This window comes from Mustela lutreola, chromosome 4, assembly GCF_030435805.1.
Source record: "Mustela lutreola isolate mMusLut2 chromosome 4, mMusLut2.pri, whole genome shotgun sequence".
NCBI lineage: Eukaryota > Metazoa > Chordata > Mammalia > Carnivora > Mustelidae > Mustela > Mustela lutreola.
In genome coordinates this window covers 190,958,090-190,981,003 of record NC_081293.1, presented here as the reverse complement: position 1 = coordinate 190,981,003, position 22,914 = coordinate 190,958,090, and the positions used below count along the sequence as shown (strand labels likewise).

Here is a 22,914-nt window from a genome sequence, read left to right as displayed (position 1 = left end):
CTCTGAGTATCCCCATAGAACTCGATTGCCAATATTTTTTTAATGCATTCTGATATGTAGTAGTGATATCTCATTCAAGTTTTAATTTGCATTTCTCTAATGGCTAATGATGAACATTTTCCAATGTGTTTATTTGCCATCTTTATATCAGTTTTGGAATTACCTCTTACAGTCTACCACCCATGTCCTAGTTGGATTGTTAGCCATTTTAATACGGAGTTTTGAGAGGTTTTAAAAAATATATATGTTTTAGATACTGGTCCTTTGTTGGATATGCAGTTTGCAAATATTTTTTCCTGGTCTGTAGTCTCTCTTTTTGTTCCCTTAACAAGATTTGTTGCACAGTGAAACTTTTTAATTTTGATGAAATCCAATTTGTTAATTCTTCCTTTTAATGATTGTGCTTTTGGTCCAAGGCCTGAGAACGAGGAGCACCAGTCTCAGCTCAAACAAAGGCAGCAACTTTGTCCTTCCCCTATCTTTTTGTTCTGTTTGAGCATATGGCAGATTGGATGATGTCCACCCACCTCGGTAAGGGTGATCTTCTCCCAGCACCCTCCACGAGCTCCATTGAGATATAATTAGCATACGACATTGTGTAAGTTTAAGTTATACAATGGGATGATTTGCTACACATATATAAAGAAGGGAGTGATGGCTTGGAAAAATACTAGAAAATAAAGGACAAGGATCTTCCTTTTGAGACACAGTTGACCCAAACTTCAGTCTCTGGGGCATTGGGGCATTACATTACCTTCAAGTTTTTGCCATGTTCAACACTAACCCAACTATTATCTTTTAAATATATATATATATGTTTTATTTATTTGATAACCTAATTCAATAGGCATTAAGTATTCTAGTCTTGGATCTATAAAAGAGAAAGTATATATGGAAATTAAAATATTAAAAGCAATCTATCTAGACAATTTAATTTGTCACTTAAATTGTTTCAAAAACCATACATTATTCTTTCCTAAAGGTGATCCCTAACTCTCAATGTGGCCCCCTTTGAAAAAGCAGTTAGAGTGTCCTCAACTCTGACCCAGTGATCGGTTTCTTTCTCCTCTGGTCAGGCCGCTCATCATTGTCTGTGACATTAAGGCTTACTCAGGTTCACTCAGGATGGGATTTATTGCTCCTTAGAAAGAAATTTCTTAATTGTTATCACTGAAATCAAGTAGTCTGAGAGGTAAATTATCACTTATGTACATACCTGAGAGTGCTATGATATGTATGTAAATGTCCCATCCTTAATTTTGATGCTTTTAGCACTGTCGATGTGAGCTGGTTATGGACAACAATAATGACATGATCTTCAAAAGGTGAAATGGATGTTTAAGAGTCTGAGGAGTAACAGCCCCAATGCAGTCATAACACGTTCAAGCCATGAAGAATAGTTGAAAGAGTTTAGACAGAAGAAGATCCTGACGAGGAAGAGCCTTCCAAAAAAGTAGAAATGTAATGACTGAGGACCTCAGCAGTGAAGGTTTTGCTTTAGCCTCACCTCTTCTGGTTATTGATTTTATAACTTGGGGAAAATGTACTATACTTCCACGTATCCCAGTCTTCTCATCTGTAGAGTAAGGAAAGGAGCTCTTACTTTGCTCATAGAATTGAAGACTGAATGGAAAACATGTATGTGAGCAAAGCATTTACTGGAGCCTCTGGCACATAGGCAGTGCTCAGTAAAACGTGGATACTATTATTATTATTATTATTATTATTATTTGATATTACTATGGTATCAAACAAAAGATCCTGGAATTCAGATAGACCTCACCGCACACTGAGGGCAACCAGGAGGTGGTAGTTGCCAAGATATGCCTGCTCCAAGAGCCTGTGGTTGCTACCCTTGTTAGCTGGGGCTCTCTGGATGCCTACAGCAATTGTGACTACTGCACTGGAGGTGTGTGGGGTGCCGGGCCCTGCCGGTGGCGGCGGTGGTGGTGGTGGTGGTGGTGGTGGTGGTGATGACTCACTGCACAGTAGGACGTGGGAGATAAGGGGGTTATGCTCCTGAGGCAGCTCCCAGAACAGAGATGACTTTGCCTGCAGGAGGCAGCAGGGTGGGGAGGGGCAGGCTGGCAACAGTGTTGCCATATCTCCTTGGTTGGCTCACCTTTTCTAGGAGAGACACTAAGTCCAGGCCACAGTGCCTGTTCACGGGGCTCATGTAACACAGCACACTTGTGCCTCAACCAGCTCTTATCTAATCTGAATTGTCCCTACTACCGTTTTCTTAGAGAAACTTCAGCCCAGATGGCTTGACTGGGTAGGAAAGGAATGGGGAGGGGAATGGAGTGAGGGAAGCTAGAAGTTCAAGGTTGAGCATCTAGGGAAGGGGAGAAGAAGGTACAAAAAGAAGGTAAAACTGATTTGTATGCAAACAGACCAAAAACCTCTAAAATCCCAAGTCGTCATTTTGGTCTCAAGATGATTCCTACAGAAGCCCTTAACCACCATTCCACTTTCTACCACTGGCATTGCCGTTTTCCTGGTCATCCAGAAACAAATTATGAAGCCCACCTGTGACTGTTACACCCACTCCCTCCTCCCTGACTGCATCAGCTTCCATGACATTGTTCCCTCCCATGAAATTTTTCTGTCCATGTATTTACATCCCCTCTACCATCAACCTGGGCCAAGCCTTCACTTCATTATTCCTGTACCACCCAAGTACCAATGTGTCTCTAGTCTCTCATCTCGTCAATCCAGATCCCCAGTACCACGCCAGCTTGACACGGCTACTATTTTTGTCACATTAGATTTGTCCTCAGAAGACTTCAATCTCTCCTTTTGTGGTGCGCAAAGCGCTAACTTTTCTTCATGACTTTCCTAACTCCATCGGCATGCTGGCTTTTTCCACTTCTCTAACCACAGACAGGGAGGCTTCCCTCCATCCCAACCAATGCTCCACAACACAACACTGATGTGGGCAGGAAATCCTGCAGAGGGATCATTAGTGTGACTATCCTATCTTGCCTGGGATGAGAAAACAGGGGACAGAGGTGAAATACCGTCTCTCAGAAATGAGCTCACGGTGACTGCAGGGGAAGACCTCAATGTGATGTGGGAGAGAGAGTTACTGGCTTGGAATGCAATTCATTCCTATAAATATCCAGAGACCATCTTAGGTAGCCATGAAAGAAAAAGGAACACCGTCCCTGCCACTAAAGATTTTCAATCCCTAGGGAGATGAAGATACAAACACCTGTGGGAAACAACAGAGAATGAAAGACTCAGTAATGCCTCATTCTTTGCAGGCGGTGTGAGTTCCCGTGAGGTGGGCAAGGCAAATACTAGACTCATTTTCTAGATGATAAAACTTTCTTACCTGCTTGAGAATTTAAGTGGCTTGTTTATTGTCACAGGGCTAAAAATTAGCAGATCAGGGTCTCCTGGCTGTGCACTGCTCTGCCTGCAAACAGCGGAGTTCTGACACACCCTGAGAGCCATCAAACATTCCCAGGAGCTGTGAGAGCTCCTGGCCAAGGTGGCATTTACCTGAGAATTGAAGGATCCAGGAGATTTCAATCATAGGAGAAAGGAGTGAAGAAATAATATTCCAGAAATAAAAAAAACTCCTTGAGCAAAGGCATAGACCAGGACAAGAGGAGCCACCCAAGAGCAAGATGGCTTCTCGAGTGAAGACTCCCTCCCTTCGCCTCCCCCTGAGAAGCTGAGATAAAGGAGGAGGAGAGGTCTGGGTGTCTCTGGGCTGATAAACAGACTCCACCCAGAGGCCAACAGCATGAATATGGGGACAGGAGAGTCAAGTGGCAGAAGTTCCCCCTCTCCAGGACCAATGAACTGGGGTGGGGGTAGGAGGGAGGCCATTTTCCTGAACCTGTTTTCAGACTCAGCACTTAGAGCAGAACCAGGAAGCTTCGGGGAGCCAGAGAGGACTGAGAGAGGGCAAGTCCCCCGGAGAAAACTGTTCCCTTCTGGGGTCAGATGGCCAGGGTGGGGGTGGATGGCTCTGTGTGCGAGTGCTGTGCCCCCAGGAGAGAGGAAGGAACGTGAGGCTTGGAGAGCAGAGACTGGAAAGGAGAGGGAGGAAAGCAGGGGTGCATCCAGGGGAGGGGCCCGCTCCGAAGCCCTTCTGGGAACACTGCCCTGGATGATAGCGCCTGTGTGACAGGAAGCGTCCAAACGACCTGATATAACTCTCTTTAATGCCCCCCTTCCTGAACTAGCTTCTCTCCCCTCCATCCTCCTCAGCTCAGGAGGGTGGAGACCAGAGTGGGGAAGAAGTCGGGCCGGGGGAATGAGCCGGGCAGGTGGACTGAGACCTCCCCGGAACCAGGAGGTAAGTGCCCTGCTTGACCCTTGTGGGTAGGTGAATGACGTCCCTTCCAGCTCTGACATCCCACAAACTCTAACCCTTCACAGCCTACTTGGTTCTTACCCAGAACGGGTGGCATTCCTCATTTGTGCATCTCCCAGGGGGTCCGAATAGGGCTGGGTTTAGGGAGAGTGAGGAGAAGGATCTCTCTACACAGGGGCCCTGGCACTAACTTTTCCTTTCTCTTCCCTCTCCCCTTTCTCTTCCTCACCCCCTCTCCTAATGCCCTCCATCTTGTGGCTTTCACTTCCTGGTTGCCTGTACAGAGATCTCCAGAAGAAAGGCTGCCCACTGCCACTGAACCCAGTGGACAGTGGTCCGTGGTCAAGCGGGTGCTAATGGCTGGCCTGCTTTTCAGTGTGCTCCTTGGTTTCTCTGTGCTTTTGGTGTACATCTTCCGGAGCTGTGGCCCTCGTAAGCATGATCCTGGGAGCGCCCAACCTAGTCAGCCCTTCCTCATCGGGGGCAGCCTCTGCCTGCCCGACATCCCCGAGGCTTGGTGCCTTGGACTTACTCACCACTTACCCTGCCTGACCCACTCCTCTCTCCCCACTTCCCAACTTCTTCCTCCCCATCTGCTCCTGGTCTTGGCTTCCTCACAGGGTCCCTCTCCCCTTTCTTCACCAGGCATTCCTTTACCTAGCCCCTTGGGGGAGCCCGGTCCCTTTCTCTTTCCCTCTTCTCCCTCTCCCAGTTCTGAGCGTTTCCCCGCAGGCCCCTGTACGACTCCTGTGTGTTGGGATCTCCTGGCTCGTTACCTGGCCTCTGGAAACACCAGTGTGGCCCCCTGCACCGATTTCTTCAGCTTTGCCTGTGGACAGGCCAAAGGGACCGATCATTCTTTCCAGGCTCTTGCAGAGGAAAATAAGAGCCGACTTCGGAGAATACTGGGTGAGGCCCTTTGGGCAAGTGGGTGGCTCTGAGCCTATTACTATCTTGTCCCAAACCTGTGTGCTTGTGGGACAGCTGGTGGCTTCTCTGTCACCGCAGCTTTCTCCTCACTACCTCCCCCCTTCTCTCCCGTCCCTCTACTGCATTCTCTTCAAGCTCTCCCCTTGTCACTGCCCCGAAATGTTCGATTTCTCTCCTATACCTGGGACCTTCCCCACCTGCGTTCCCTCACCACCTGCTGCACGTAAGCTCATGTGTCCATCACTCTCAGTCACCAGACCCCCCACCCTGTCCTCTAGAGCCCCACAGGGGTCAGTATCTTCCTCTCCTTCCCTGCACTTCCTGGCCCCTTCTCACCATTATCTCCTGTTCTCCATGGAAACCTTGGACCTTGGTGTGAAAGCCCGACTGGATAAAAGGGGATCCTGGGGCTGGCCAGTTGGGATGATGTGGCCCAGCGGGGTGAGAAGTGTGTGTGTGTGTGTGGGGGGGTAGTATCTCGCTGTGTGTCAGGGAGTGGATCCACACAGGTACAAAGTGTGTAGAGGAGAGGACCCACCTAAAGCCCTAGGGTTAGAGAAGAGGCTGTGTGTGGAGAAGACAAAAGACTGACAGGAGAAGTCTGGGAAAGGAGCTGTGGCCATCTGGGAGGTTGAAAGTTGGGGGATGGTGGTGAGGATGGGGAACAAGATGGGATGCAAAAAGCAGGCATTTCCAGGGTACGGTGGCCGAGGGAGTGTGGGCTGTATCCACTGCAATTTGGGACGCGTGAATGTATCCCTCTGCCCTCCTATTGATGGAGAAAGAATGGAGGCTGACCTTCCCTTGGTAGAGGGGCCATGCTTCCAGTTAAGGTCCAGAGATGATCAGAAAATGTACGCTCAGGATGAATGCTCTTGCCCACAAGAGAGTCAAGGGAATCAGGGGCTGAGGGACAGGCAGCAGGTATTACAGAGTGGCTGAGTCCAAAACATATGTCTTTGGGTTGTTGCCACATGTTTGCTTGTTTCCTGGGGTCCCAAGCGAGGGCCTGGACTCTGTTTCGTCTCCTTGTTAAAACTTTCCAGGTGATTTCCCTCCCTCCAATCCCTCCATGTTCTTGGGTTTCCCCAATTTTTCTAATCTCCTCACTCGCCTCCTTCCTGCTTTCCTCTTGCATCCTTTCTCCTGGACCCATGGGTGCTCCTGGGGGTTCTTGTCTCTTCCTTCCTTCCCGTGTCTTCTCCTCCCTGATTCTCCGTCGTGTCTCCTTTATTTTTCTCAGTCCTCCCCACACTCCCTCTCCCTGCACTTGCTCTCCTGCCGAGCCAATCCAGCCCTCCCATTGTCCCACCTGTCCGCATCCCCATGTTTATCCCCTTCCTGCCATTTCCCTGGGAGTCCCCTTTCTTGACCCTCTTCTCAGCTCTCTACTCCTCGAATTTTCTCATGCTTCCTTTCTAGAAGCCCCAGGTTCCTGGCACCTGGGCTCTGGAGAGGAGAAAGCCTTCCAGTTCTACAGGTCCTGCATGGACACAGATGCCATCGAAGCTGTTGGGGCTGCCCCCCTCAGACAAGTCATTGAGGAGGTGAGACCCAGGACGTTAACATTTCTAGATACAAAACACATAGGACCGATGTATGCGATGTATGCTCCAGGCTGCCCCCCACCTTTTTTTTTTTTTTTTTTTCAAGAAAGGGAGGGGGGAGGTCTCTTTCCTTGGGATCTCCAAGTTCCAGGAGGGAGATGGAAATAGCAAAACCCTTTGGAAGCATGAGGACCTGGGTGTGGTAGAGAAAGAAGGATAGAGGTGGAGCCTCAAGGGCTCCAAGCACTCAGAGTAGTGGTGAGAAGTAGCAGGTGTCTGAGGAAGGGGGCGGCAGGTGTCCCAGGCCATCACCCTATACTGAGCCCTGTCTCTCTGCTTCCCAGCTTGGAGGCTGGCGAATCTCCGGTAATTGGACTTCCTTAGACTTTAACCGAACTCTGAGACTTCTGATGAGTCAGTATGGTTATTTTCCATTCTTCAGAGCCTATCTACAACCTCGTTCCACCCCTCCATACTCGCCAGTCATCCAGGTGAGGGATGTATTGGCAAAAGTGCAGTAAGACCTGGGCCCACTTGGTATTCTAGCCTAGCATCTCCTAGTGGAAGTTTGTGGGCTAAAGAGAGAGGACAAATGTACAATGTAGGAAAGATCCCTATCTTGAGGGAAAATTATTGATGGGACACCAGGGACACTAGGTGAAATTAGGGAAAGGAGTAGTAGGGCCAGTTGGGAGAAGACACACGTAGTTCCTATCTTCTTACTGCTTATCTGGATTACCCCTACAGCCTCTTAGTTAACCACATTATCTTCAGCATCACTCTCCCCATATCTGCTCTTCATTCTTGCTAGAGGGACCTTTCTAAACCAAGAGCTAATTATGCTATTGTCTCTGTGTACATGCCTCCAATGCCTCACCAGGTCATCACAATCTAGTTCTTAATCCGTAACAAAGCCTCACAAGTCCTTTTATGATCTGACCCTTACACACTTCTCCAGCCTTATCTCCTGCCCCATCTCTTGTCCCCCTTAAACCTCAAGCCATGCTAACTTACAGCTTCAGTACTATTCCTCAATTCTTTGAATAGATGACTCCTTTGCTTGCAACACTACTCCCCAACCCCTCAAGTTCAGCCTACAAAACTCACATATTTTTAAAACACGGGATTTGATCTTTATTCTCCCAGGAAGACTTCACTGACACCCTAGTTATGAGTTAGGTAGACCCTTTTGTCCTTCCACTTCCCAAACTCTCATCATTGAACACCATACCATGTTAAAGACCATGAGCCCCTGAAGAACAGGACCACAACTTGTTCATTTCTGTTCCCCAGAATCTAGTAGAAGGCCTGGCAGCCAGAGACCCACAACAGGTGCTTGCTAAACAAGTAAATAAATAAAAATATTGAAGGTATCAGTATTGTGGTGGGCAATGCAATCTATTTGACTCCTGCTCTCACAAATTCCACAGAATTATATGGGGATGAATATATAAGAAAAGCTATCGTTAACCAGTATGAGGCATTCTAAATTTCTGTTCTAAAGGGTATGCTCAGGAGTTTAACCTGTGTGGCCTTCAAGGAGCAGTTAAGATCTGCAGTGGTTAAGGAATGTCCCAAAAAGGGGAGAATGTGAGCTGAGACTTGAAACATGGTTCAATCACATAGGTGAAGGTGAAGCTAAGGGCATCAGGAGGGTTTTGGGAAAGTCCTGAGCTAAGAGAAGAGGCTGAATGGTGTGACTCCTCTGTGGGGTCAGTGAGAAGGCTGATTTGTGGAACAGAGGGTTTGGGGGAGGGGTGAGGTGTGGTGGGGGATAGATAAGAGCAAGACTGAAGACTTGAGTTTGGGCCTGATGATTCCTGGCCTCAGATGTCAGATGGAGGCGATCACTTTGACTTAATAGAAAAAACAACAACAACAACAACAAAAAAACAAAAATGCTGCTGGGTCCTTTCAAATACCAGGGCTGTGCATTGCACTTAAGCAGAAGCAGTGATTTCGAAGGTCAACTTAGAGATATTGAGGAGTCTAGAGGAACAATTTGTAGGTTCTGAACTAAGATGATTGTGAGAAATTGAAATGGAAAGGAAAGGCCAGGCATGAAGATTTAGGCAACTTCATCCCAGTGGTGATGGTCCCTGGTGCTTCTAGAGGACTTGGTGACTGACTGAATATAAATGCAGAAAATGGAGAAACTGGAAAATTACCCCACAATTTTGATGTGCTGTGAGTGGGAGGAGGATGGTTACCATCAACTGGAGACTGGATGGACTCTGAGGGGAAAAATAGGTAGAATTGACTGCGGAGGGGTCACCCCCATGGGGGCTTGGGGGCAGGGAGGAGGAGTCAGACCAGCATGGCTGAGGTACAGAGGACAGGGGAGGAGCATCTCAGGAGGGTTGGATCATCATGGGTTCCAGAGATTTCTGACCTCAGAGAATGAGGAATGAGAAGACACCATTGGGAAGCTTCTAGAAGAGAATATCAAAAGGGTTTTAGAAATGGACAGATTGTACAGAGTTTAAAAGGAAGGTAAGGGAGTTGAAGCAGGGACAGAGATGACTTTTAGTTCTTCAAAATGTGGACATAAATGTGACAAAGGAGCCATGTGAAAGATTTTTCAAGATGGGGGAAGCTTGAAGTGGGAGCGGGATATTGAAGTTGGCACAAAAAAAGGCAAAGTGTGGGAGCAAAGCTCTTCAGAACAGAATCAAGGACATGCCAGGACTAAGGTGAGGACAGATGAAATAAGTGAGGCACTTACCTGTGCACAAAATCAAAGAGGTTAGCAAAAACAGCAATCAAAATAAATATTTTAATAATTAAAAAAATCAAAACCAATGCAAAAATCCATGATAAAATATCAAATTTTTGTTCATTGCGGATTTTTTTGAAGAGATTATTTCTTCACAAAATGGACCAAAAATGTTATTGCAGATGAAAAAAAAATCTTCAATTTTTCTTCAAAATGGATAAAAAACACACTTTAGATTTTCAGGAAAAAAATCTGTGATGAACAAAGATTTGATCTTTTAGTCAGCATAGATTTTAACATTGATTTTTATTTAAAAAAAACACCAATTAGAATATTTATCTTGATTACCATTTTCAGTACCTCTTAAATCTTGTGCCTGAGACAGTTTCTCACTCCCTTAACTCTAGACCTGGCCCTAGTACAGGGGGTGGCTTCCTTCAGGACACGGATTAGTATACTTCTCTCTTGCTGAACACCCCTACACTGGTTGAAATACCCACCCTGTCTTGACATTTCTATGTCTAGACTCTTTCCCTTCATGCTTCCTGGCCCAAACCCCTCCCTTTCTTTGTCCTCTCTGCTCCTTCTCTGTGTCCTGAAGCCATCTTCTGTGGTATATTCCCCTTCTCCCCACACCTGTCCTCTCCTTCCTCCATGCTCCCTACTTCTCTCCAGTATCTCTTGTGTCCAGATAGACCCGCCAGAGTTTGATGTTCCCCTCAAGCAAGAGCAGGAACAGAAGATCTATGCTCAGGTAAGATGGCTCCATGGACAAAGGTCAGGTTCTGACCTCTGATGTTCAGAAAAAGGCAGGGGCCTCTGATGGCTGTGACTGAGGTTGCCCCTTCCCCAGATTGTGCGGGAATATGTGACTTACCTGAACCAGCTGGGAACCTTGCTGGGAGGAGAACCAAACAAAGTACAAGAACATGCCTACCTGTCCATCTCCATTACCTCACAGCTGTTTCAGTTTCTGAGGCCCCTGGAGCAGCGGCGGGCACAGGGAAAGCTCTTCCACATGGTCACTATTGACCAACTGCAGGTGCCTTGAACCAGGGACTGGAGGAGGGTGGCCATGAGGGCTTCTCTCCCAAACTTTCTTGTTCTCCAGATCTCCTTTTTCCTCATTCCTTAATTCCTTCTCATCCATAACTTTCCTGGTTCCATCCCTTCCCCCAACAATCCACCTCCCCACTTCCTGTCAAACCCTGAGGGAGGGGAACCATCCCCTTCAATCCTATCCCCCTCAGCCTTTGTGTCCCTCCTCTAAGGAAATGGCTCCTGCCATCGACTGGTTGTCCTGCTTGCAAGCAACATTCACGCCAATGCCGTTGAGCCCCTCCCAGCTTCTCTTGGTCCATGACCTGGAGTATTTGAAAAACATGTCTCAACTGGTGGAAGAGCAGCTGTCAAATCACAGGTTTGCCTCAGGTGGGATTGGGGAAGTATAAGGGAAATGAAAAATGTCTGAGGGCCAGAAGGCCTCAGGGACGAGGAAGATTACAGAAAATGCATGCTGGTAAGGTCTTCCCAGGAAGTTGGAAGGGACCCTTGGACACAAAAGGGCAGAGAATAATTGGGGGTTGATGGCCCAAGAGTGAATGGAGGGAACAGGAGATACGAGAGGCTTGGGGGGCACGGGTAAGCAAAAACACACATGAAATGAGGTGTACAGGTGCCCAGCAAGATACAGGATTTACTGGGAGTAGAACCCATCCTGTGAAGAGCCTCTAAGCTAGAGGAGATGCTAGATGACCGGTCACTAGGGATAGGGAAGGCATGTGTGTCTTAGCAGCTGGGAGGTGTGGGCAAGAGGTAGAGGCACATGAGGCCAGTGGTTGGATAAGGTGAAGGCTGGGGGTTCTTTGGGGAAAAAGCTAGAGGAGAGGCTATTTCTCAGCTGTGAAGGATTATGAGGACCTTATGGGTAAGGCTCTGTGTTGGGCTGACATCCCCAGTGCCTGGATGGCCACTACCTGAAGATAGCAGCTTCCTTCTGGGGGCTTGGGTTTAAGGCCCTTCTTCATAGTAACCCAGTGGCAACAAATTCTAGAAATTCTTTGTGAAGGAAGCCAAGGGCCATTCTTGTGGACGTGAGCAAGTTTATATATAATTACAAATCAGATGTAAAGTGAACTGAGATTTCTTGGCTGTGGAATTAGATGAATCTGTTGGTATGATTCTTTAAGTCCAGTCTTCCTCTAGCTCAGAACCTTCCCTCCCTGCAACTTGAGAAGTCACCTCTGCATCTAGTTCCTTCTACCACCATTCTCCAACTCACACCAAGGAAAGCTTTTCTTGACTTATTCCAAGGTCAAGCCTTTATTTTCTATAGCTACAGAAGAGAAGGGCCTTCCCCCGGGAGTATCAAGGTGACTACACAAGGGAGGCTGTTCTCAAGGTACCCCCAGAGCCATGGGTGTATGTGTCCATCTCTTTTCCTTCCTCAGAGACTTTCTGCAAAGCCACATGATCTTGGGGCTGGTGAGGACCCTTTCTCCAGCCCTGGACAGTAAATTCCAAGAGGCACGCAGATCATTGATCCAGAAACTGGGGGAGCTGACCGAAAGACCACCTATGGTGAGGAGACAAAGGAATGAATTTTCCCATAATGGGGGCTAAAGGAACATTTGCCATTTTAAGGGATAAATGTTGGCATATCTCTCCCAGGGAGAGGGCACGAGGGCATGAGGGCAGTGTCATGCAATGTCTAGTGTTTCCATGGAAGCAGACAGTTTTGGCATATGGTACTTATATTGAGGACTGAGATGTTGAGTACCATACATTTACACACATCTGGCTATTTTTATGGCCTTTGGCAGAGTACTAAGGTGCAAATACAAGACTCTAAAATGATCAACAATTGCTTTTCCTTTGTCATGACCTTTAAACTATTTGTCTAGTTATCCAGAGCTCTGTGATTTGAGGACAAGGACCTAAAGCTTAGGATTCACTGGGATGCTAGACATGAGTAGCAAGCAGTGGTCTTTCCTCTATCTAGGTGATTACAGTGTTTGATGTTCAAATGAGCTTCACAAAGATTTCATCTCTGACATCTAGTAGGATCTGCTGGGCCACAGCATGGGCTTTGTGGTCCAGATCCTGATATATGTGAGGTGGTGGCTGTGTCATAAACACACTAATCCAGGTCTCCTATGTCACGTAATATGTGGAGACACTCTTTTACCATGAACTTTGGAACCCTAGGTCAGACACATCCAAATGCAAGCAAAGGTGTCTAGAACATTAGATATGCTCCAACCTCAATCAAGGCCTCAGTGTAATCTTGGAAATCACTGGGGTTTCTTTCTCTTTCTTTTGTGGACCATTTCTGTGGCTTGGAGAAATTCACTGCTTTGGTGACCTGAAGCATCTGTGGTATTCAGAGAGGGGAAATGTATGAAGTTCATAGGGACTGTGATGTCATTATCGAGTATTGGGAGTAAGATATTTTTCTAAGCCCTCTAGATATGTATGAGCTGATTTAATTCTCTGAAGAATTTCCTGAGGTAGACACATCATTTATGCCTATTTTATGATGGGGAAATTGAGGCACAAAATCTAAGCAACTTGCTCAAGATATTATGGCTAGTAAGTTGGTACAGCTAGGATTTGAATTTTGGTAGTCTAGCTTGAGGGTCTGTTCTTGATCACTGTGGTAAGAATAAAACAAAACAAAGCAACAAAAACAACAACAACAAAACACTCCTTTTTAGGACTTTCACTCAGATGGGCAAGTCCCCAAGAAACTTCTACTCAGCCTTTCTCTTGACACAGATGAAGCAGACAGAACTCCCAACTCCTCTTAGTTGACATTGCTACAAAGTCCCTGGCAACAAACAGCCTTCTGTCAATCCCAGAGCTATGGTCTGATGGTACTCCTTGAAGGATGTAGGTATGCCAATACTGAAATCACACTTGAAGAACTTAGAAGGCTTACAGATTGCTAAAGTTGCCATCCTTTATATACTTACATACATCCTTTATATCCATTATGTCCATCCTCATATACCATTAGGATTATAGCTGTCCTTGAGCTTAAAAGTGGACTCAAGTTTTACCAACAAGTAGAATAAGAATAATAGCTAATGAACAGTGAGTGTTACTGTATGTCAGGCACTGCTTGGAACACTTAGCGTGGGTGATTTTACTTAACCCTCACAAACACTCTGAGGTCCTTAGAAAGGGCAAGTAGATTTCCCCAGACCATACAGCTCATTTGATGAGGAAACGGACCCCAAAACAGACCTGTCCATCTCATGAGGCCATGTTTTTAATTACATACTATGCAGGATTGAGAAATCAGTGGGTAGGAAAACATAAAATGGGTTGGAAAATTCTTTCTACAAAGGTCAAGATAGTAAATACTTTTGGTTTTGTGGCCCATACGGTCTGTGTTGCAACCACCCAGCTCTGCCCTTGTAGCACAAAAACAGCTGCACACAGAGTAAATGAATGGGTGTAGCTGTGTTCCAGAAAGACTCTGGGTCACATGACAAACCCTCAGATTTCCCAAGAGGGAGACCAGAGGGAAGGTTGGATTGGCAGTGGGATCTCCCTGCTAGACGTAGGACAGAGGCAGTTGTCTAGAGAGTTGAAAGTGTTTTCTGGCAAAGAAATGGACATTACTTCATTGGACAAGGTATGGAGCAGGCTGGCTAAGCTTTGGGGCCACATAAGGGATCCCCCTGTGGTTCTGGCTGAGAAGAGATGGTGAGGCATGCATGGAAGTTTCTGCCTGCTGCTGCTGGCACAAAGAGTCAAAGGGAGGAAATCAGAGAGGGATGGAGGGGGCCCAGTAGACCACTGGAAAGATTTGGCTTTTCTCGGCATGAAATGGAGGCCTACAGAAAGATTGGTCTGTTTTATGTTTCAAAAGAATGTATTTAGAAGGTAAGCAACAGGTGCTGTGATGGATGTGAGCTGTGAGAAGGAGGAGGGAGTCAGACACCACCAACCCATTGGTCTTGAAATGACCAAAATTTATGGTTTCATCTAATGGTTATTAATTGTGGATTTCTAAGCATATTCTTTGGAGTGAATTCTAATTTATAAAATCCCAATTCAGTAATATGAGGTCTTATTAACTGGCCATATTTTGTTGAATGATTTTGAATATACCATCAATGAAATGGCCATTAGACCAGGTCTTCCTCTTATTAAACTTGAGAAGCTGAATTTTGGGAAGTAAAAGCAGAACATCACATTTATACCTATGGAGTGAACTCTTTATATTCAATCCAACATCCTGATTTGTTCAGATGATTTTAGCCTTTGTTCCAGTCCTCTATTGTATTACCTTTCCCTTCCCATTGTTGGTCGTTTGCAGCTTTATTTAGTGTATCTTCATCTAGATTATGATTAAAATACCAAAGAAGGAAGAGCAGCAGGTCAGGTCATTGAAGACCTAGCTATAAAGTCATCCATTCACTTATGCAACAAAAATATTTCCTGAGCACCTACTATGTGCCAGACACTTCTCTCTGCCCTTGGGATACCACACAGGCAAAAGACAAAAGCCCTTGCCCTCAGACACTGATATTCTGATGAAGGAAGAAAGACAATAAACTAAGGAAATAAAATATGTTCGGTGGCAATTAGTATTACAGAGAAAGAACTCAGGAAAGGGTGAAATGGCATGCTAGGTGGGGAGCATGTTGCAGTTTTTGGTAGGATGTTGGGGAAGCTCATGTGGACTTGGAGTCACTGGTCACCAAGGTTTCATTATGGTTCAACCCACTAAGAAACCATGCAATTATATTATTTTCCAACACAGATTTCTGCATCTCATTCACAAGGTCTAAGTTTATGGTTTACGCAAAGGCCTCCATGAAACCAATGGCAACACAGTGAAGGGGCACATTAAGGTTTACAAAATGCTTTCGATGTGGTGCTTCATTTGATCTCCCAAGCAATTTGGTCGGGGGAGGGGGGCGGGGCAGGCAGGTATTACTCTCCCAGGGACGGTTTGTGTAACCAAAGTGCAGGGGTTAATAATCCACATTTAGTAAATGCTGAATTCTCTGTTCAGAGATAGTATTGTGGTGGTTCCTTGAAAATGAATCTGGACAATCAATGTGTTTTCTTGGCCTTAAAGCTTTTGACAATCTTTTAGCTAATCACCAGCAGTCAAAAATTAGGAGATGGCATGATAGTAGTCACATCTCTAGCATTTTTGAGTGCATGTGTAGTAAGTGTGAAGCTGAAGCAGCCCTGAGCTAATGTTCCTCAGGGGTCACAAGTGACAGGGGCTGAGTAAGGCAGCTCTATTCAGCCTGGGTATGCTCTGCCCATTGACCCTAGTCCCTCTATGCTCCGTCTGACGCCGGCTGCTTCTCAGTTACCCCACCACTGGCCCTTAACCTCAGTTACCCCCACCCCCTTAGTCTGTGACTCCTGGTTTCTGGGCTTTCCTAGTTTGGTGAAGTTTTAACCAGAAAAAATTGTTATTATTGTAGCATTATTTGTCTTTAGTGATCCCTTAGTAGTTATATGCAGTTTCTCAAGTGTTCAGAAATGATTGGCTTAAAGACTTATTCTAGAATTTGGTGTTGAAATTAACATTAAGGATTCCTGGCTAGTGTATAATTTCTAAAATTTACTTTCCCTCTATGGCAAATTAAGAAAATTTACGCTTCCCTTCAGATTCCTAGAATTTTCTTCTGATTTCTATATTTCTTAAATATGTTTATTTGTAGTTCTAAGGTTATATCTGCAGCTTATCTTCTGTTCCCTAAAATTAATGTACTGGGCTTCATTATCATGAGCTTGAAGTATTTCTTCCATCTTTTTTATTTTGGCAATGATTGTTCCCACTATATTTCTCTCTCTTTCTCTCTCTCTCTTTTAGAGAGAGGAAGCACACATGAGGGGGCGGGAGGGGAAGAGAGATGGGAACAGAGAGAGAGAGTTTCAAGTAGGCTTACACTCAGGGTGGAGTCTGATCTCATGAACCTGAGCTGAAATCAAGAATCAGACACCACTGACTGACCCACCCAGCTGTCCCTCTTTTTCTCTATTTTAATATATATAGTATGCTCTATCCTTCCATGTCTTGAGAGATAGCTCAGATACTCTGAACCCCCAGTAGACCAATATAACCTGTCAACTTCCACCCCAAGACCTGCATTTATTTATAGATTCTGGAAGTTATTTTCCTTCTCATGGGAGATGTGTCCCAGAACAACTGTGACCAAAGGAATTCCAGAGTTTTGCAGGGGTTCGCGATGGGTAGTCTCGGTGGCATCTATGCCCTCCAGGAACCAGGCCAGACCCTGCTGGGGCCTAGGCTATGGGGACAGGCATGAAGGAGGCAAAATCTGTTGGAAAAATGGGCAGGCATTAGCAAAAGGGATCAGGAAACAACTCAAGAATGAAGAGGTGTGGAAAGGGCAGGCAGATCAACCAAGCTCAAGGCTAATGTGCTTGCTGCTGCCCTTGGGGTGGCCGCTACCTCCCCCATGCTCCCCGACAGCCTGATGAAAGTCAGTCTCAGATCCAGACCTGTCGTCAGGAGGCCAGTGGGGGATGGACAGTCACTGAAGGCAGCCAGCCGAGCCTGCCTGGACCCAGTCATGACTGTCAGACACAGGTTCTCTTCCAGTTCATCTTCACTGTGCACATTTGTGTCTTAGAGCTGCAGCCAATATGCTGTAGAGAGTGGCTGAGTCCTTATCCTCACAAGAGGGGACAAGAACACACAAATGTGGACAACTGGGTCTGGGGCAACCTTCAAAATGGTGAAGGTCAAAATAGGCAGACCCCAAAGTGTCTTCTTCAAGGACAACAATACTGGCCTTCCCTTTTGTTTCCTCTCTTAAACTCTCTCTCCAATCTTGGTACCAGAAAGCATAGTGGCAACCTAACTACCCTCCCTACAAGGAGATCTGAGAGGAGTAAATAAGTTACAGGAATGGAGTCTTGTGACTTCATCCCTGCTTACCCCAAATTTGCATATTAGCTGTTTTTACAGAGTCTCAGCTCAGCCTTCCCCTAGGCCAGCACTCTCACCCTTGACCGGTTGAGCATGTTTCTCAATTGGTCTCATATCATCTATAGGCCCTATTCGTGGTAGGCACCTCAAAGCCATCCCCACCCCCACAGATACCTTCCCGGCATCTCTCTCTTATGTTGGTCAATTTTTCTGTCCCCATGCTAAGAACACCCCAGTTGCCAAGCCCCTACTGAGTTTTTGTACAACCACCTGTCTGCCTTTGAAGTTAACGATGTCTTTCATCTCATCCTCTTTTCCCTGATTTGACCAAAAGTCTCTTGGTTTTCTGAATTCATGTTTAGTCTTTTCTTTTGTCTCCTTCTCCTACCAAACAATATGGTGTCTAAAACCCATTTTCACTCTGATCATTTTCTTCTTTTTAAGACAAAGTTCTTATAGTCCACAATAACCATTTGGAGAGTTGGGGAAGGTGGCAGAAGGGAAAGAGGGATTACCTTCCCCAGTTTCCATTTTAAGCAAAGAAACATGGGAGGGTGGCAGCCTTTACTGGGCTACCAGCATGGTGCATGTGACAGGCAGGGACTGGGTGGCCAACAGACGTGCTGAGGTGAGAGGTTTGGTGTATAGTCCTCTCCTATCCAGGAGCCTTTCGGTTCTCCATAAGGGTGCCTCTGAAAGAACTTGTTTTCAAATTCGGTAGTCAATGAATAAGGCTGTTTCACCCAATCCAGACTCATGAGACTAATCCTGGAGGACACAGCCTTTTTTATTACCGAGTGGCAATAGCCCCATGTGTATCACCAAAAAGGATGATAGAGCAAAGTGAGACAAACCCAGAAAGACAAAGAGAGCTTCCCCTGTGCATAAAGGTCTAGACGAGATAGGCCCGGGGAGGTGGATGAGGAAGAATGCTTGATGGGAGCCATTCATTCCAGATTTGTCTCCATAGCCTTCCCGCCCTCGATGGATGAAGTGTGTGGAGGATACAGGAACCTTCTTCCAGCCTACTCTGGCAGCCTTGTTTGTCCGTGAGGCCTTCAGCCCGAGCACCCAAAGTGCTGTATGTGAGGGCTCTTCCCCAGCCCATGTCCCTCCACCCCTTCCTACCCAATCATTCTCTCCTAATTCTATTGACTGTGCCCTACTCTGTGGTTGGGGGATGGTCAGGGAGTCAGGCAGTCACAGAGAGAGAGAGAGAGACCACACTATGAGAGAGAAGTCAAAGGAGGCCAGGCTGCATCCCTAGGGTTTGCATAGTTTTACTACAGGACACAGGTGCACACAACATGCATGGAATTTGGGCAACTTACCTAACTTTGCTGCACTTGTGTTTCTTCAACCATAAAATGAGAAAATTGAACTCCGTGGCCTCTAAACGAAACCCTGTTTCTCTATGATTTCTTAACAACACAGGAAACGACAGGAAAATGGAATGATATAATCTTAAAAAGTTCAAGTGAATGAGTACTGAATAGTCTTTGAGTGCTTACCATGTGGCTGATACTCTTGTAAGCACTTTGCATGAACTACTTTAATGCCTAATATCATCCTGATTTCAGAGAAGAGAGAATTGAAGCACAGAGAGGTTAAGTAACTTGCCCAAGATCAGCTACCAGTTAATAGAGTCAGAATTTGAGCTCAGGCTTCTGATATCGTCATCCATTTACCTCTATCAAGAAAGGATACAAACAAGAAGGTAGATGGATGGTGAAGCAGTAACCACACAGTCAGTTGTGAAGCTGGGAAGACTTCAGCTTGTTGGAAAGCTGAAATGCCCAGAAAGATGGAGAGAGGAAATGCCGGCCATAATTACGAGAGTGTGAGGACAAGGGGCCTCAAGAGCAGGGAAGGGAAGGATGGTCCTCTTCCTCCCTCTGCTTTCTGAGCGGATCACCTGACCAAGGGTAAGGATGAGATCTCCCTCCCCCGGAAGGCTGGGATCTCCCATGGAAAGGACTTTCTTCCCTACTGACCTCGGGAGGGACCAGCTCTCAGATTTCCTTTCTGGGTGTGGCACCTCCTTTCTGTCCCCCCCAGATCTCTGTGCTCTGGGTTTCCAGTCACCTCGTTAATATTACTTCCTGCTTTCTCTCTCAGAGATCTTCCCCCTTCTCTGGTAGCTCCTTGGAGCCAAGGCCCTTCTGAGAGGCCCAGCAGGCAGGACCCCAGACTGAAGCTGACCCTGATTCTGTTTCTCTACCCTGGCCCCTTCACAGGCTATGGAATTGTTCACTGCAATCAAGAATGCCCTCATCAGCCGCCTCAGAAGGATTCCCTGGATGGATGAGAAGACCCGGCAAGAGGCCCAGAACAGGGTGAGCTCAGAGTGAAATACAGGAGTCGGAAGGGGTGGAATTGAGTATTGGACCCCGAGATCACACTGGTAGGAGGAGAGTGCAAAGGCACAAGGACACATGGCAAGTGTAAACACCAATATGCTGCACACATACCCTGGTGACAACACAAAAGGTGGGACCAGGGCAGTGAGCACAAGATATTCTCTCTGATCGATTTGGGGTAGCTAGGTTTCTTCTATCTTTTGTGTCTCTCCCCAGGTCACCCAACTGCAGGTGAAGATGGGGGCCCCAGAATGGGCCCTGGAGCCATCACAGGCCAGACAGGAATACAACGATGTGGGTCCCTGCCCTTGCCAGCTCCTCATTAGTCCTCAGCTCCCCCCCCCCCGACCCACCTGAGTGGCAGATAATCTGTTTATCCTGGGCAATCCTAACTGACCCCTTCCTTGCCCTGATGATCCCTGGGTTTTATGGGTGAATATCCACACTGTGGGTCTTGCCAGCAGAACAACAAAACCTTTTCAGGTCACACTGAGTGTGTGTGCATGCATATACACATGCATTCTAGTGACTTGCCTGAGCGTGTTTATCTGTGCTCTGATTTGTGTAAAGCCTGTCTGCACCGACATGTGGCGGTGTCACTGTGCTGCCTTCCACTGTACTATGGATGGCTATAAGCCGGGGCTTATCTGTCTGTGTTCAGATGTACCCATCAGTGTATGTCAGTGTGCATCTGTATTTGTCTCTGTGTATCCGAGTCACTTCCTGCCTCCTCCCAGATACAGCTTGGACCCAGCTACCTGCAGTCCTTCCTGAGCTGTTTCCGATCCCTCCAAGCTAGAACTGTCCAGAGCTTCTTGCAGTCTTTCCCCTACCACAGGTATAAGAGCAAGGGAGACATAGACCCTGCATCTCAGAGATACCCATCCAAGATTAGCAAGAAAGATGGGGGCTTGGGGAAACAGGAACAGTGTGACAGTAGTTGAGAGGGACTTCATGTCTGGTGGGAGGGACCAAAACAGATGGAGATGGTGTTCATATGCGCTCTTCCCATAGGTGGAAGGTATCCCCCTGGGGGGTCAATGCTTATTATTCAATACCTGACCATGTGGTGGTCTTCCCAGCTGGACTCCTCCAACCGCCATTCTTCCACCCTGGCTACCCCAGGTAGGGGCTATTCCCTGAGGGTGGGCAGGGGGACTTCCCAAGCCTGATGGACAGATGTTATGATGGATGGCACTTGTGGTCAGAGAACTGGGGTCAAAAACTTGGAAGGATTCTGGGAGTAAGCTAAACCTCTGTCTCCCCAGAGCCGTGAACTTTGGCGCTGCTGGCAGCATTATGGCCCATGAGCTGTTGCACATCTTCTACCAGCTCTGTGGGTAACAATGGGCCATTGGGAGGTGGGGCCATTGGGAACCCAGGTGAAGGCCCCAAAAGAGGCTGTGAGGAAAAAGGGTGGGCTCCTGGCTGGACAATTCTGAACCCTTTGCAATGCGTCTGGGGGCCAGCCCAGTCTGTGGTAGCCCCCTTGCACTCATCCTTACATGGCGCCTCACTATTTCTTTACCTGGCCGCATTTTCAACAGTACTCCCTGGGGGCTGCCCAGCCTGTGACACCCGTGCCCTACAGGGGGCGCTGCTGTGTATGAAACACCACTATGAGACCATTCCCTTACCCAATGGAACCTCCTTCAATGGATCGCGGACATTCCTGGAGAATGCTGCAGACATTGGTGGGCTGGCCATTGCACTGCAGGTAACTCCCATCCCAGGAGCCAGGAGCTGTTAATAGCCATTCCTTCTACCATCCCTCATGCAAACACAGCTGGAAAACCTTTTACTCTCCATATTCCCCTTGAAGAGATGGTGATCCCCTTCCTACCTCACAAATCCCTCTTTTCTAGGATACCCATATATTTTTTTTTTTCCTTGCTTAGACCAGGGTGTCTGTGAAGAACTTGGGCAAAAGAGCCACAAACTGGTTTTAGGTTTTGTATGTAGGGCATCAGACTTCCAAATGGCCATGGTTCTGGAGTCTAACTAAGGGCTACTCCCCATCTCACCCCCATATGCAGGCATATAGCAAGAGGCTGTTATGGCACCATGGGGAGACCACCCTGCCGAACCTGGACCTCAGTCCTCAGCAACTCTTCTTCCGAAGCTATGCCCAGGTAGACAGCTGCCATCTCCCCCCACGGCTCGCTCCATGTCAGAGAAGTACCTTACTGCTAATGCTTAAAGAACAGCTCCTCCCTGAAATGCCTTCTAACAAACAGCCCCTCTGCCCTCTTCCATAGAAGTCCTCACTGTCATCTTTTATACATACCACTTGGGGACATCTTTTCATTTTGCTATAAATTCTTCTAACAAATTCAGCACACCCTTCAATAAAGAACTCTACTGCCAAATCCCTCTGAGATGAGCCCAACTTTTTCTTCTCTCATTTCTCCTCAAAAATGAGCCTCTAACAGACTGTCTACAGAACCGAGTCCTTCTTGGAGACCCCAGGTGTGGTCCACACCTGACTGCACCCCCTAAGTACCATATGCTCTCTCAACAAGACACTACACCCAATTCCTCAATATACTGAAAGACCCTCTCACAGAGGTTTTCCAATAAACCCCACCTCTCAGTCACTGACAGATGGTCTGACTGCACAGCCCAGGCCCCCCTCACATGCCTCCTGCCAGATCAAGAGACCAAGAAGTGTGTGGCTTGATCTCTGCTCTCATCTCTGCCGTCCCTAGTCACCACCTTGGCACTGGTCTGCCTCATCCTACTGACCCTGATCTACCCTATGGTTCTGCCATTTTCCTTACCCCCCACTTACCCCCCACACACCTCTCTTTCTCCACAGGTGATGTGTAGGGAGCCTGGCACCCAGGAGCCCCAGGATTCTCACAGCCCACCCACCCTTCGAGTCCATGGGCCACTCAGCAACACCCCAGCTTTTGGCAGACATTTCCACTGTCCACACGGTACCCTCTTGAACCCCTCTAGCCACTGCCAACTCTGGTAGCCTGGCTACCACAGAGACTTCGATCGGGTGACACAATGTCCCCCTGCTCCGTTCATAGAATCAGGTGACAATCGCCTTTCTCCTTCCCTTCCAAAAATAAAAGCTGGCACTTGGCATC

The 22,914-nt window shown here is 47.0% G+C and overlaps 1 protein-coding gene across 14 annotated transcripts; it reads left to right on the top strand.

Annotated features, from left to right (window-relative positions):
• Positions 1-3,790: 3,790 nt before the first annotated feature.
• KEL (Kell metallo-endopeptidase (Kell blood group)) lies at positions 3,791-22,914 on the top strand. 14 transcript variants are annotated; one of them, XM_059172093.1, is made up of 19 exons: positions 3,791-3,918; positions 4,225-4,312; positions 4,615-4,762; positions 5,063-5,239; positions 6,683-6,807; positions 7,152-7,298; positions 10,215-10,277; positions 10,377-10,565; positions 10,795-10,943; positions 11,974-12,103; positions 18,427-18,537; positions 19,694-19,792; positions 20,033-20,110; positions 20,554-20,654; positions 20,831-20,941; positions 21,085-21,152; positions 21,364-21,533; positions 21,853-21,948; positions 22,635-22,914. In XM_059172093.1, the coding sequence occupies exons 1-19, from the start codon at positions 3,809-3,811 to the stop codon at positions 22,794-22,796; spliced, it is 2,322 nt and encodes a 773-aa protein (XP_059028076.1). In that variant the 5' UTR covers positions 3,791-3,808; the 3' UTR covers positions 22,797-22,914. The 14 variants fall into 14 exon arrangements, with proteins under 14 accessions (XP_059028076.1, XP_059028081.1, XP_059028086.1 ...); XM_059172098.1 differs by having other exon boundaries at positions 3,791-4,312; XM_059172097.1 differs by lacking the exons at positions 3,791-3,918; positions 4,225-4,312; positions 4,615-4,762; positions 5,063-5,239 and having other exon boundaries at positions 5,253-6,807; positions 7,152-7,173; positions 7,250-7,298; positions 10,199-10,277; positions 10,485-10,565.

What these genes read in the sequence shown, in the direction of transcription:
- KEL (XM_059172091.1), top strand. Translation starts at nt 6,130, where the DNA reads ATGCTCTTGCCCACAAGAGAGTCAAGGGAATCAGGGGCTGAGGGACAG. An exon ending in TGACCGAAAGACCACCTATG is followed by an intron (nt 12,104 to 18,426) that starts GTGAGGAGACAA and finishes TTGTCTCCATAG; the next exon opens with CCTTCCCGCCCTCGATGGAT. An exon ending in GCACATCTTCTACCAGCTCT is followed by an intron (nt 21,153 to 21,363) that starts GTGGGTAACAAT and finishes CATTTTCAACAG; the next exon opens with TACTCCCTGGGGGCTGCCCA.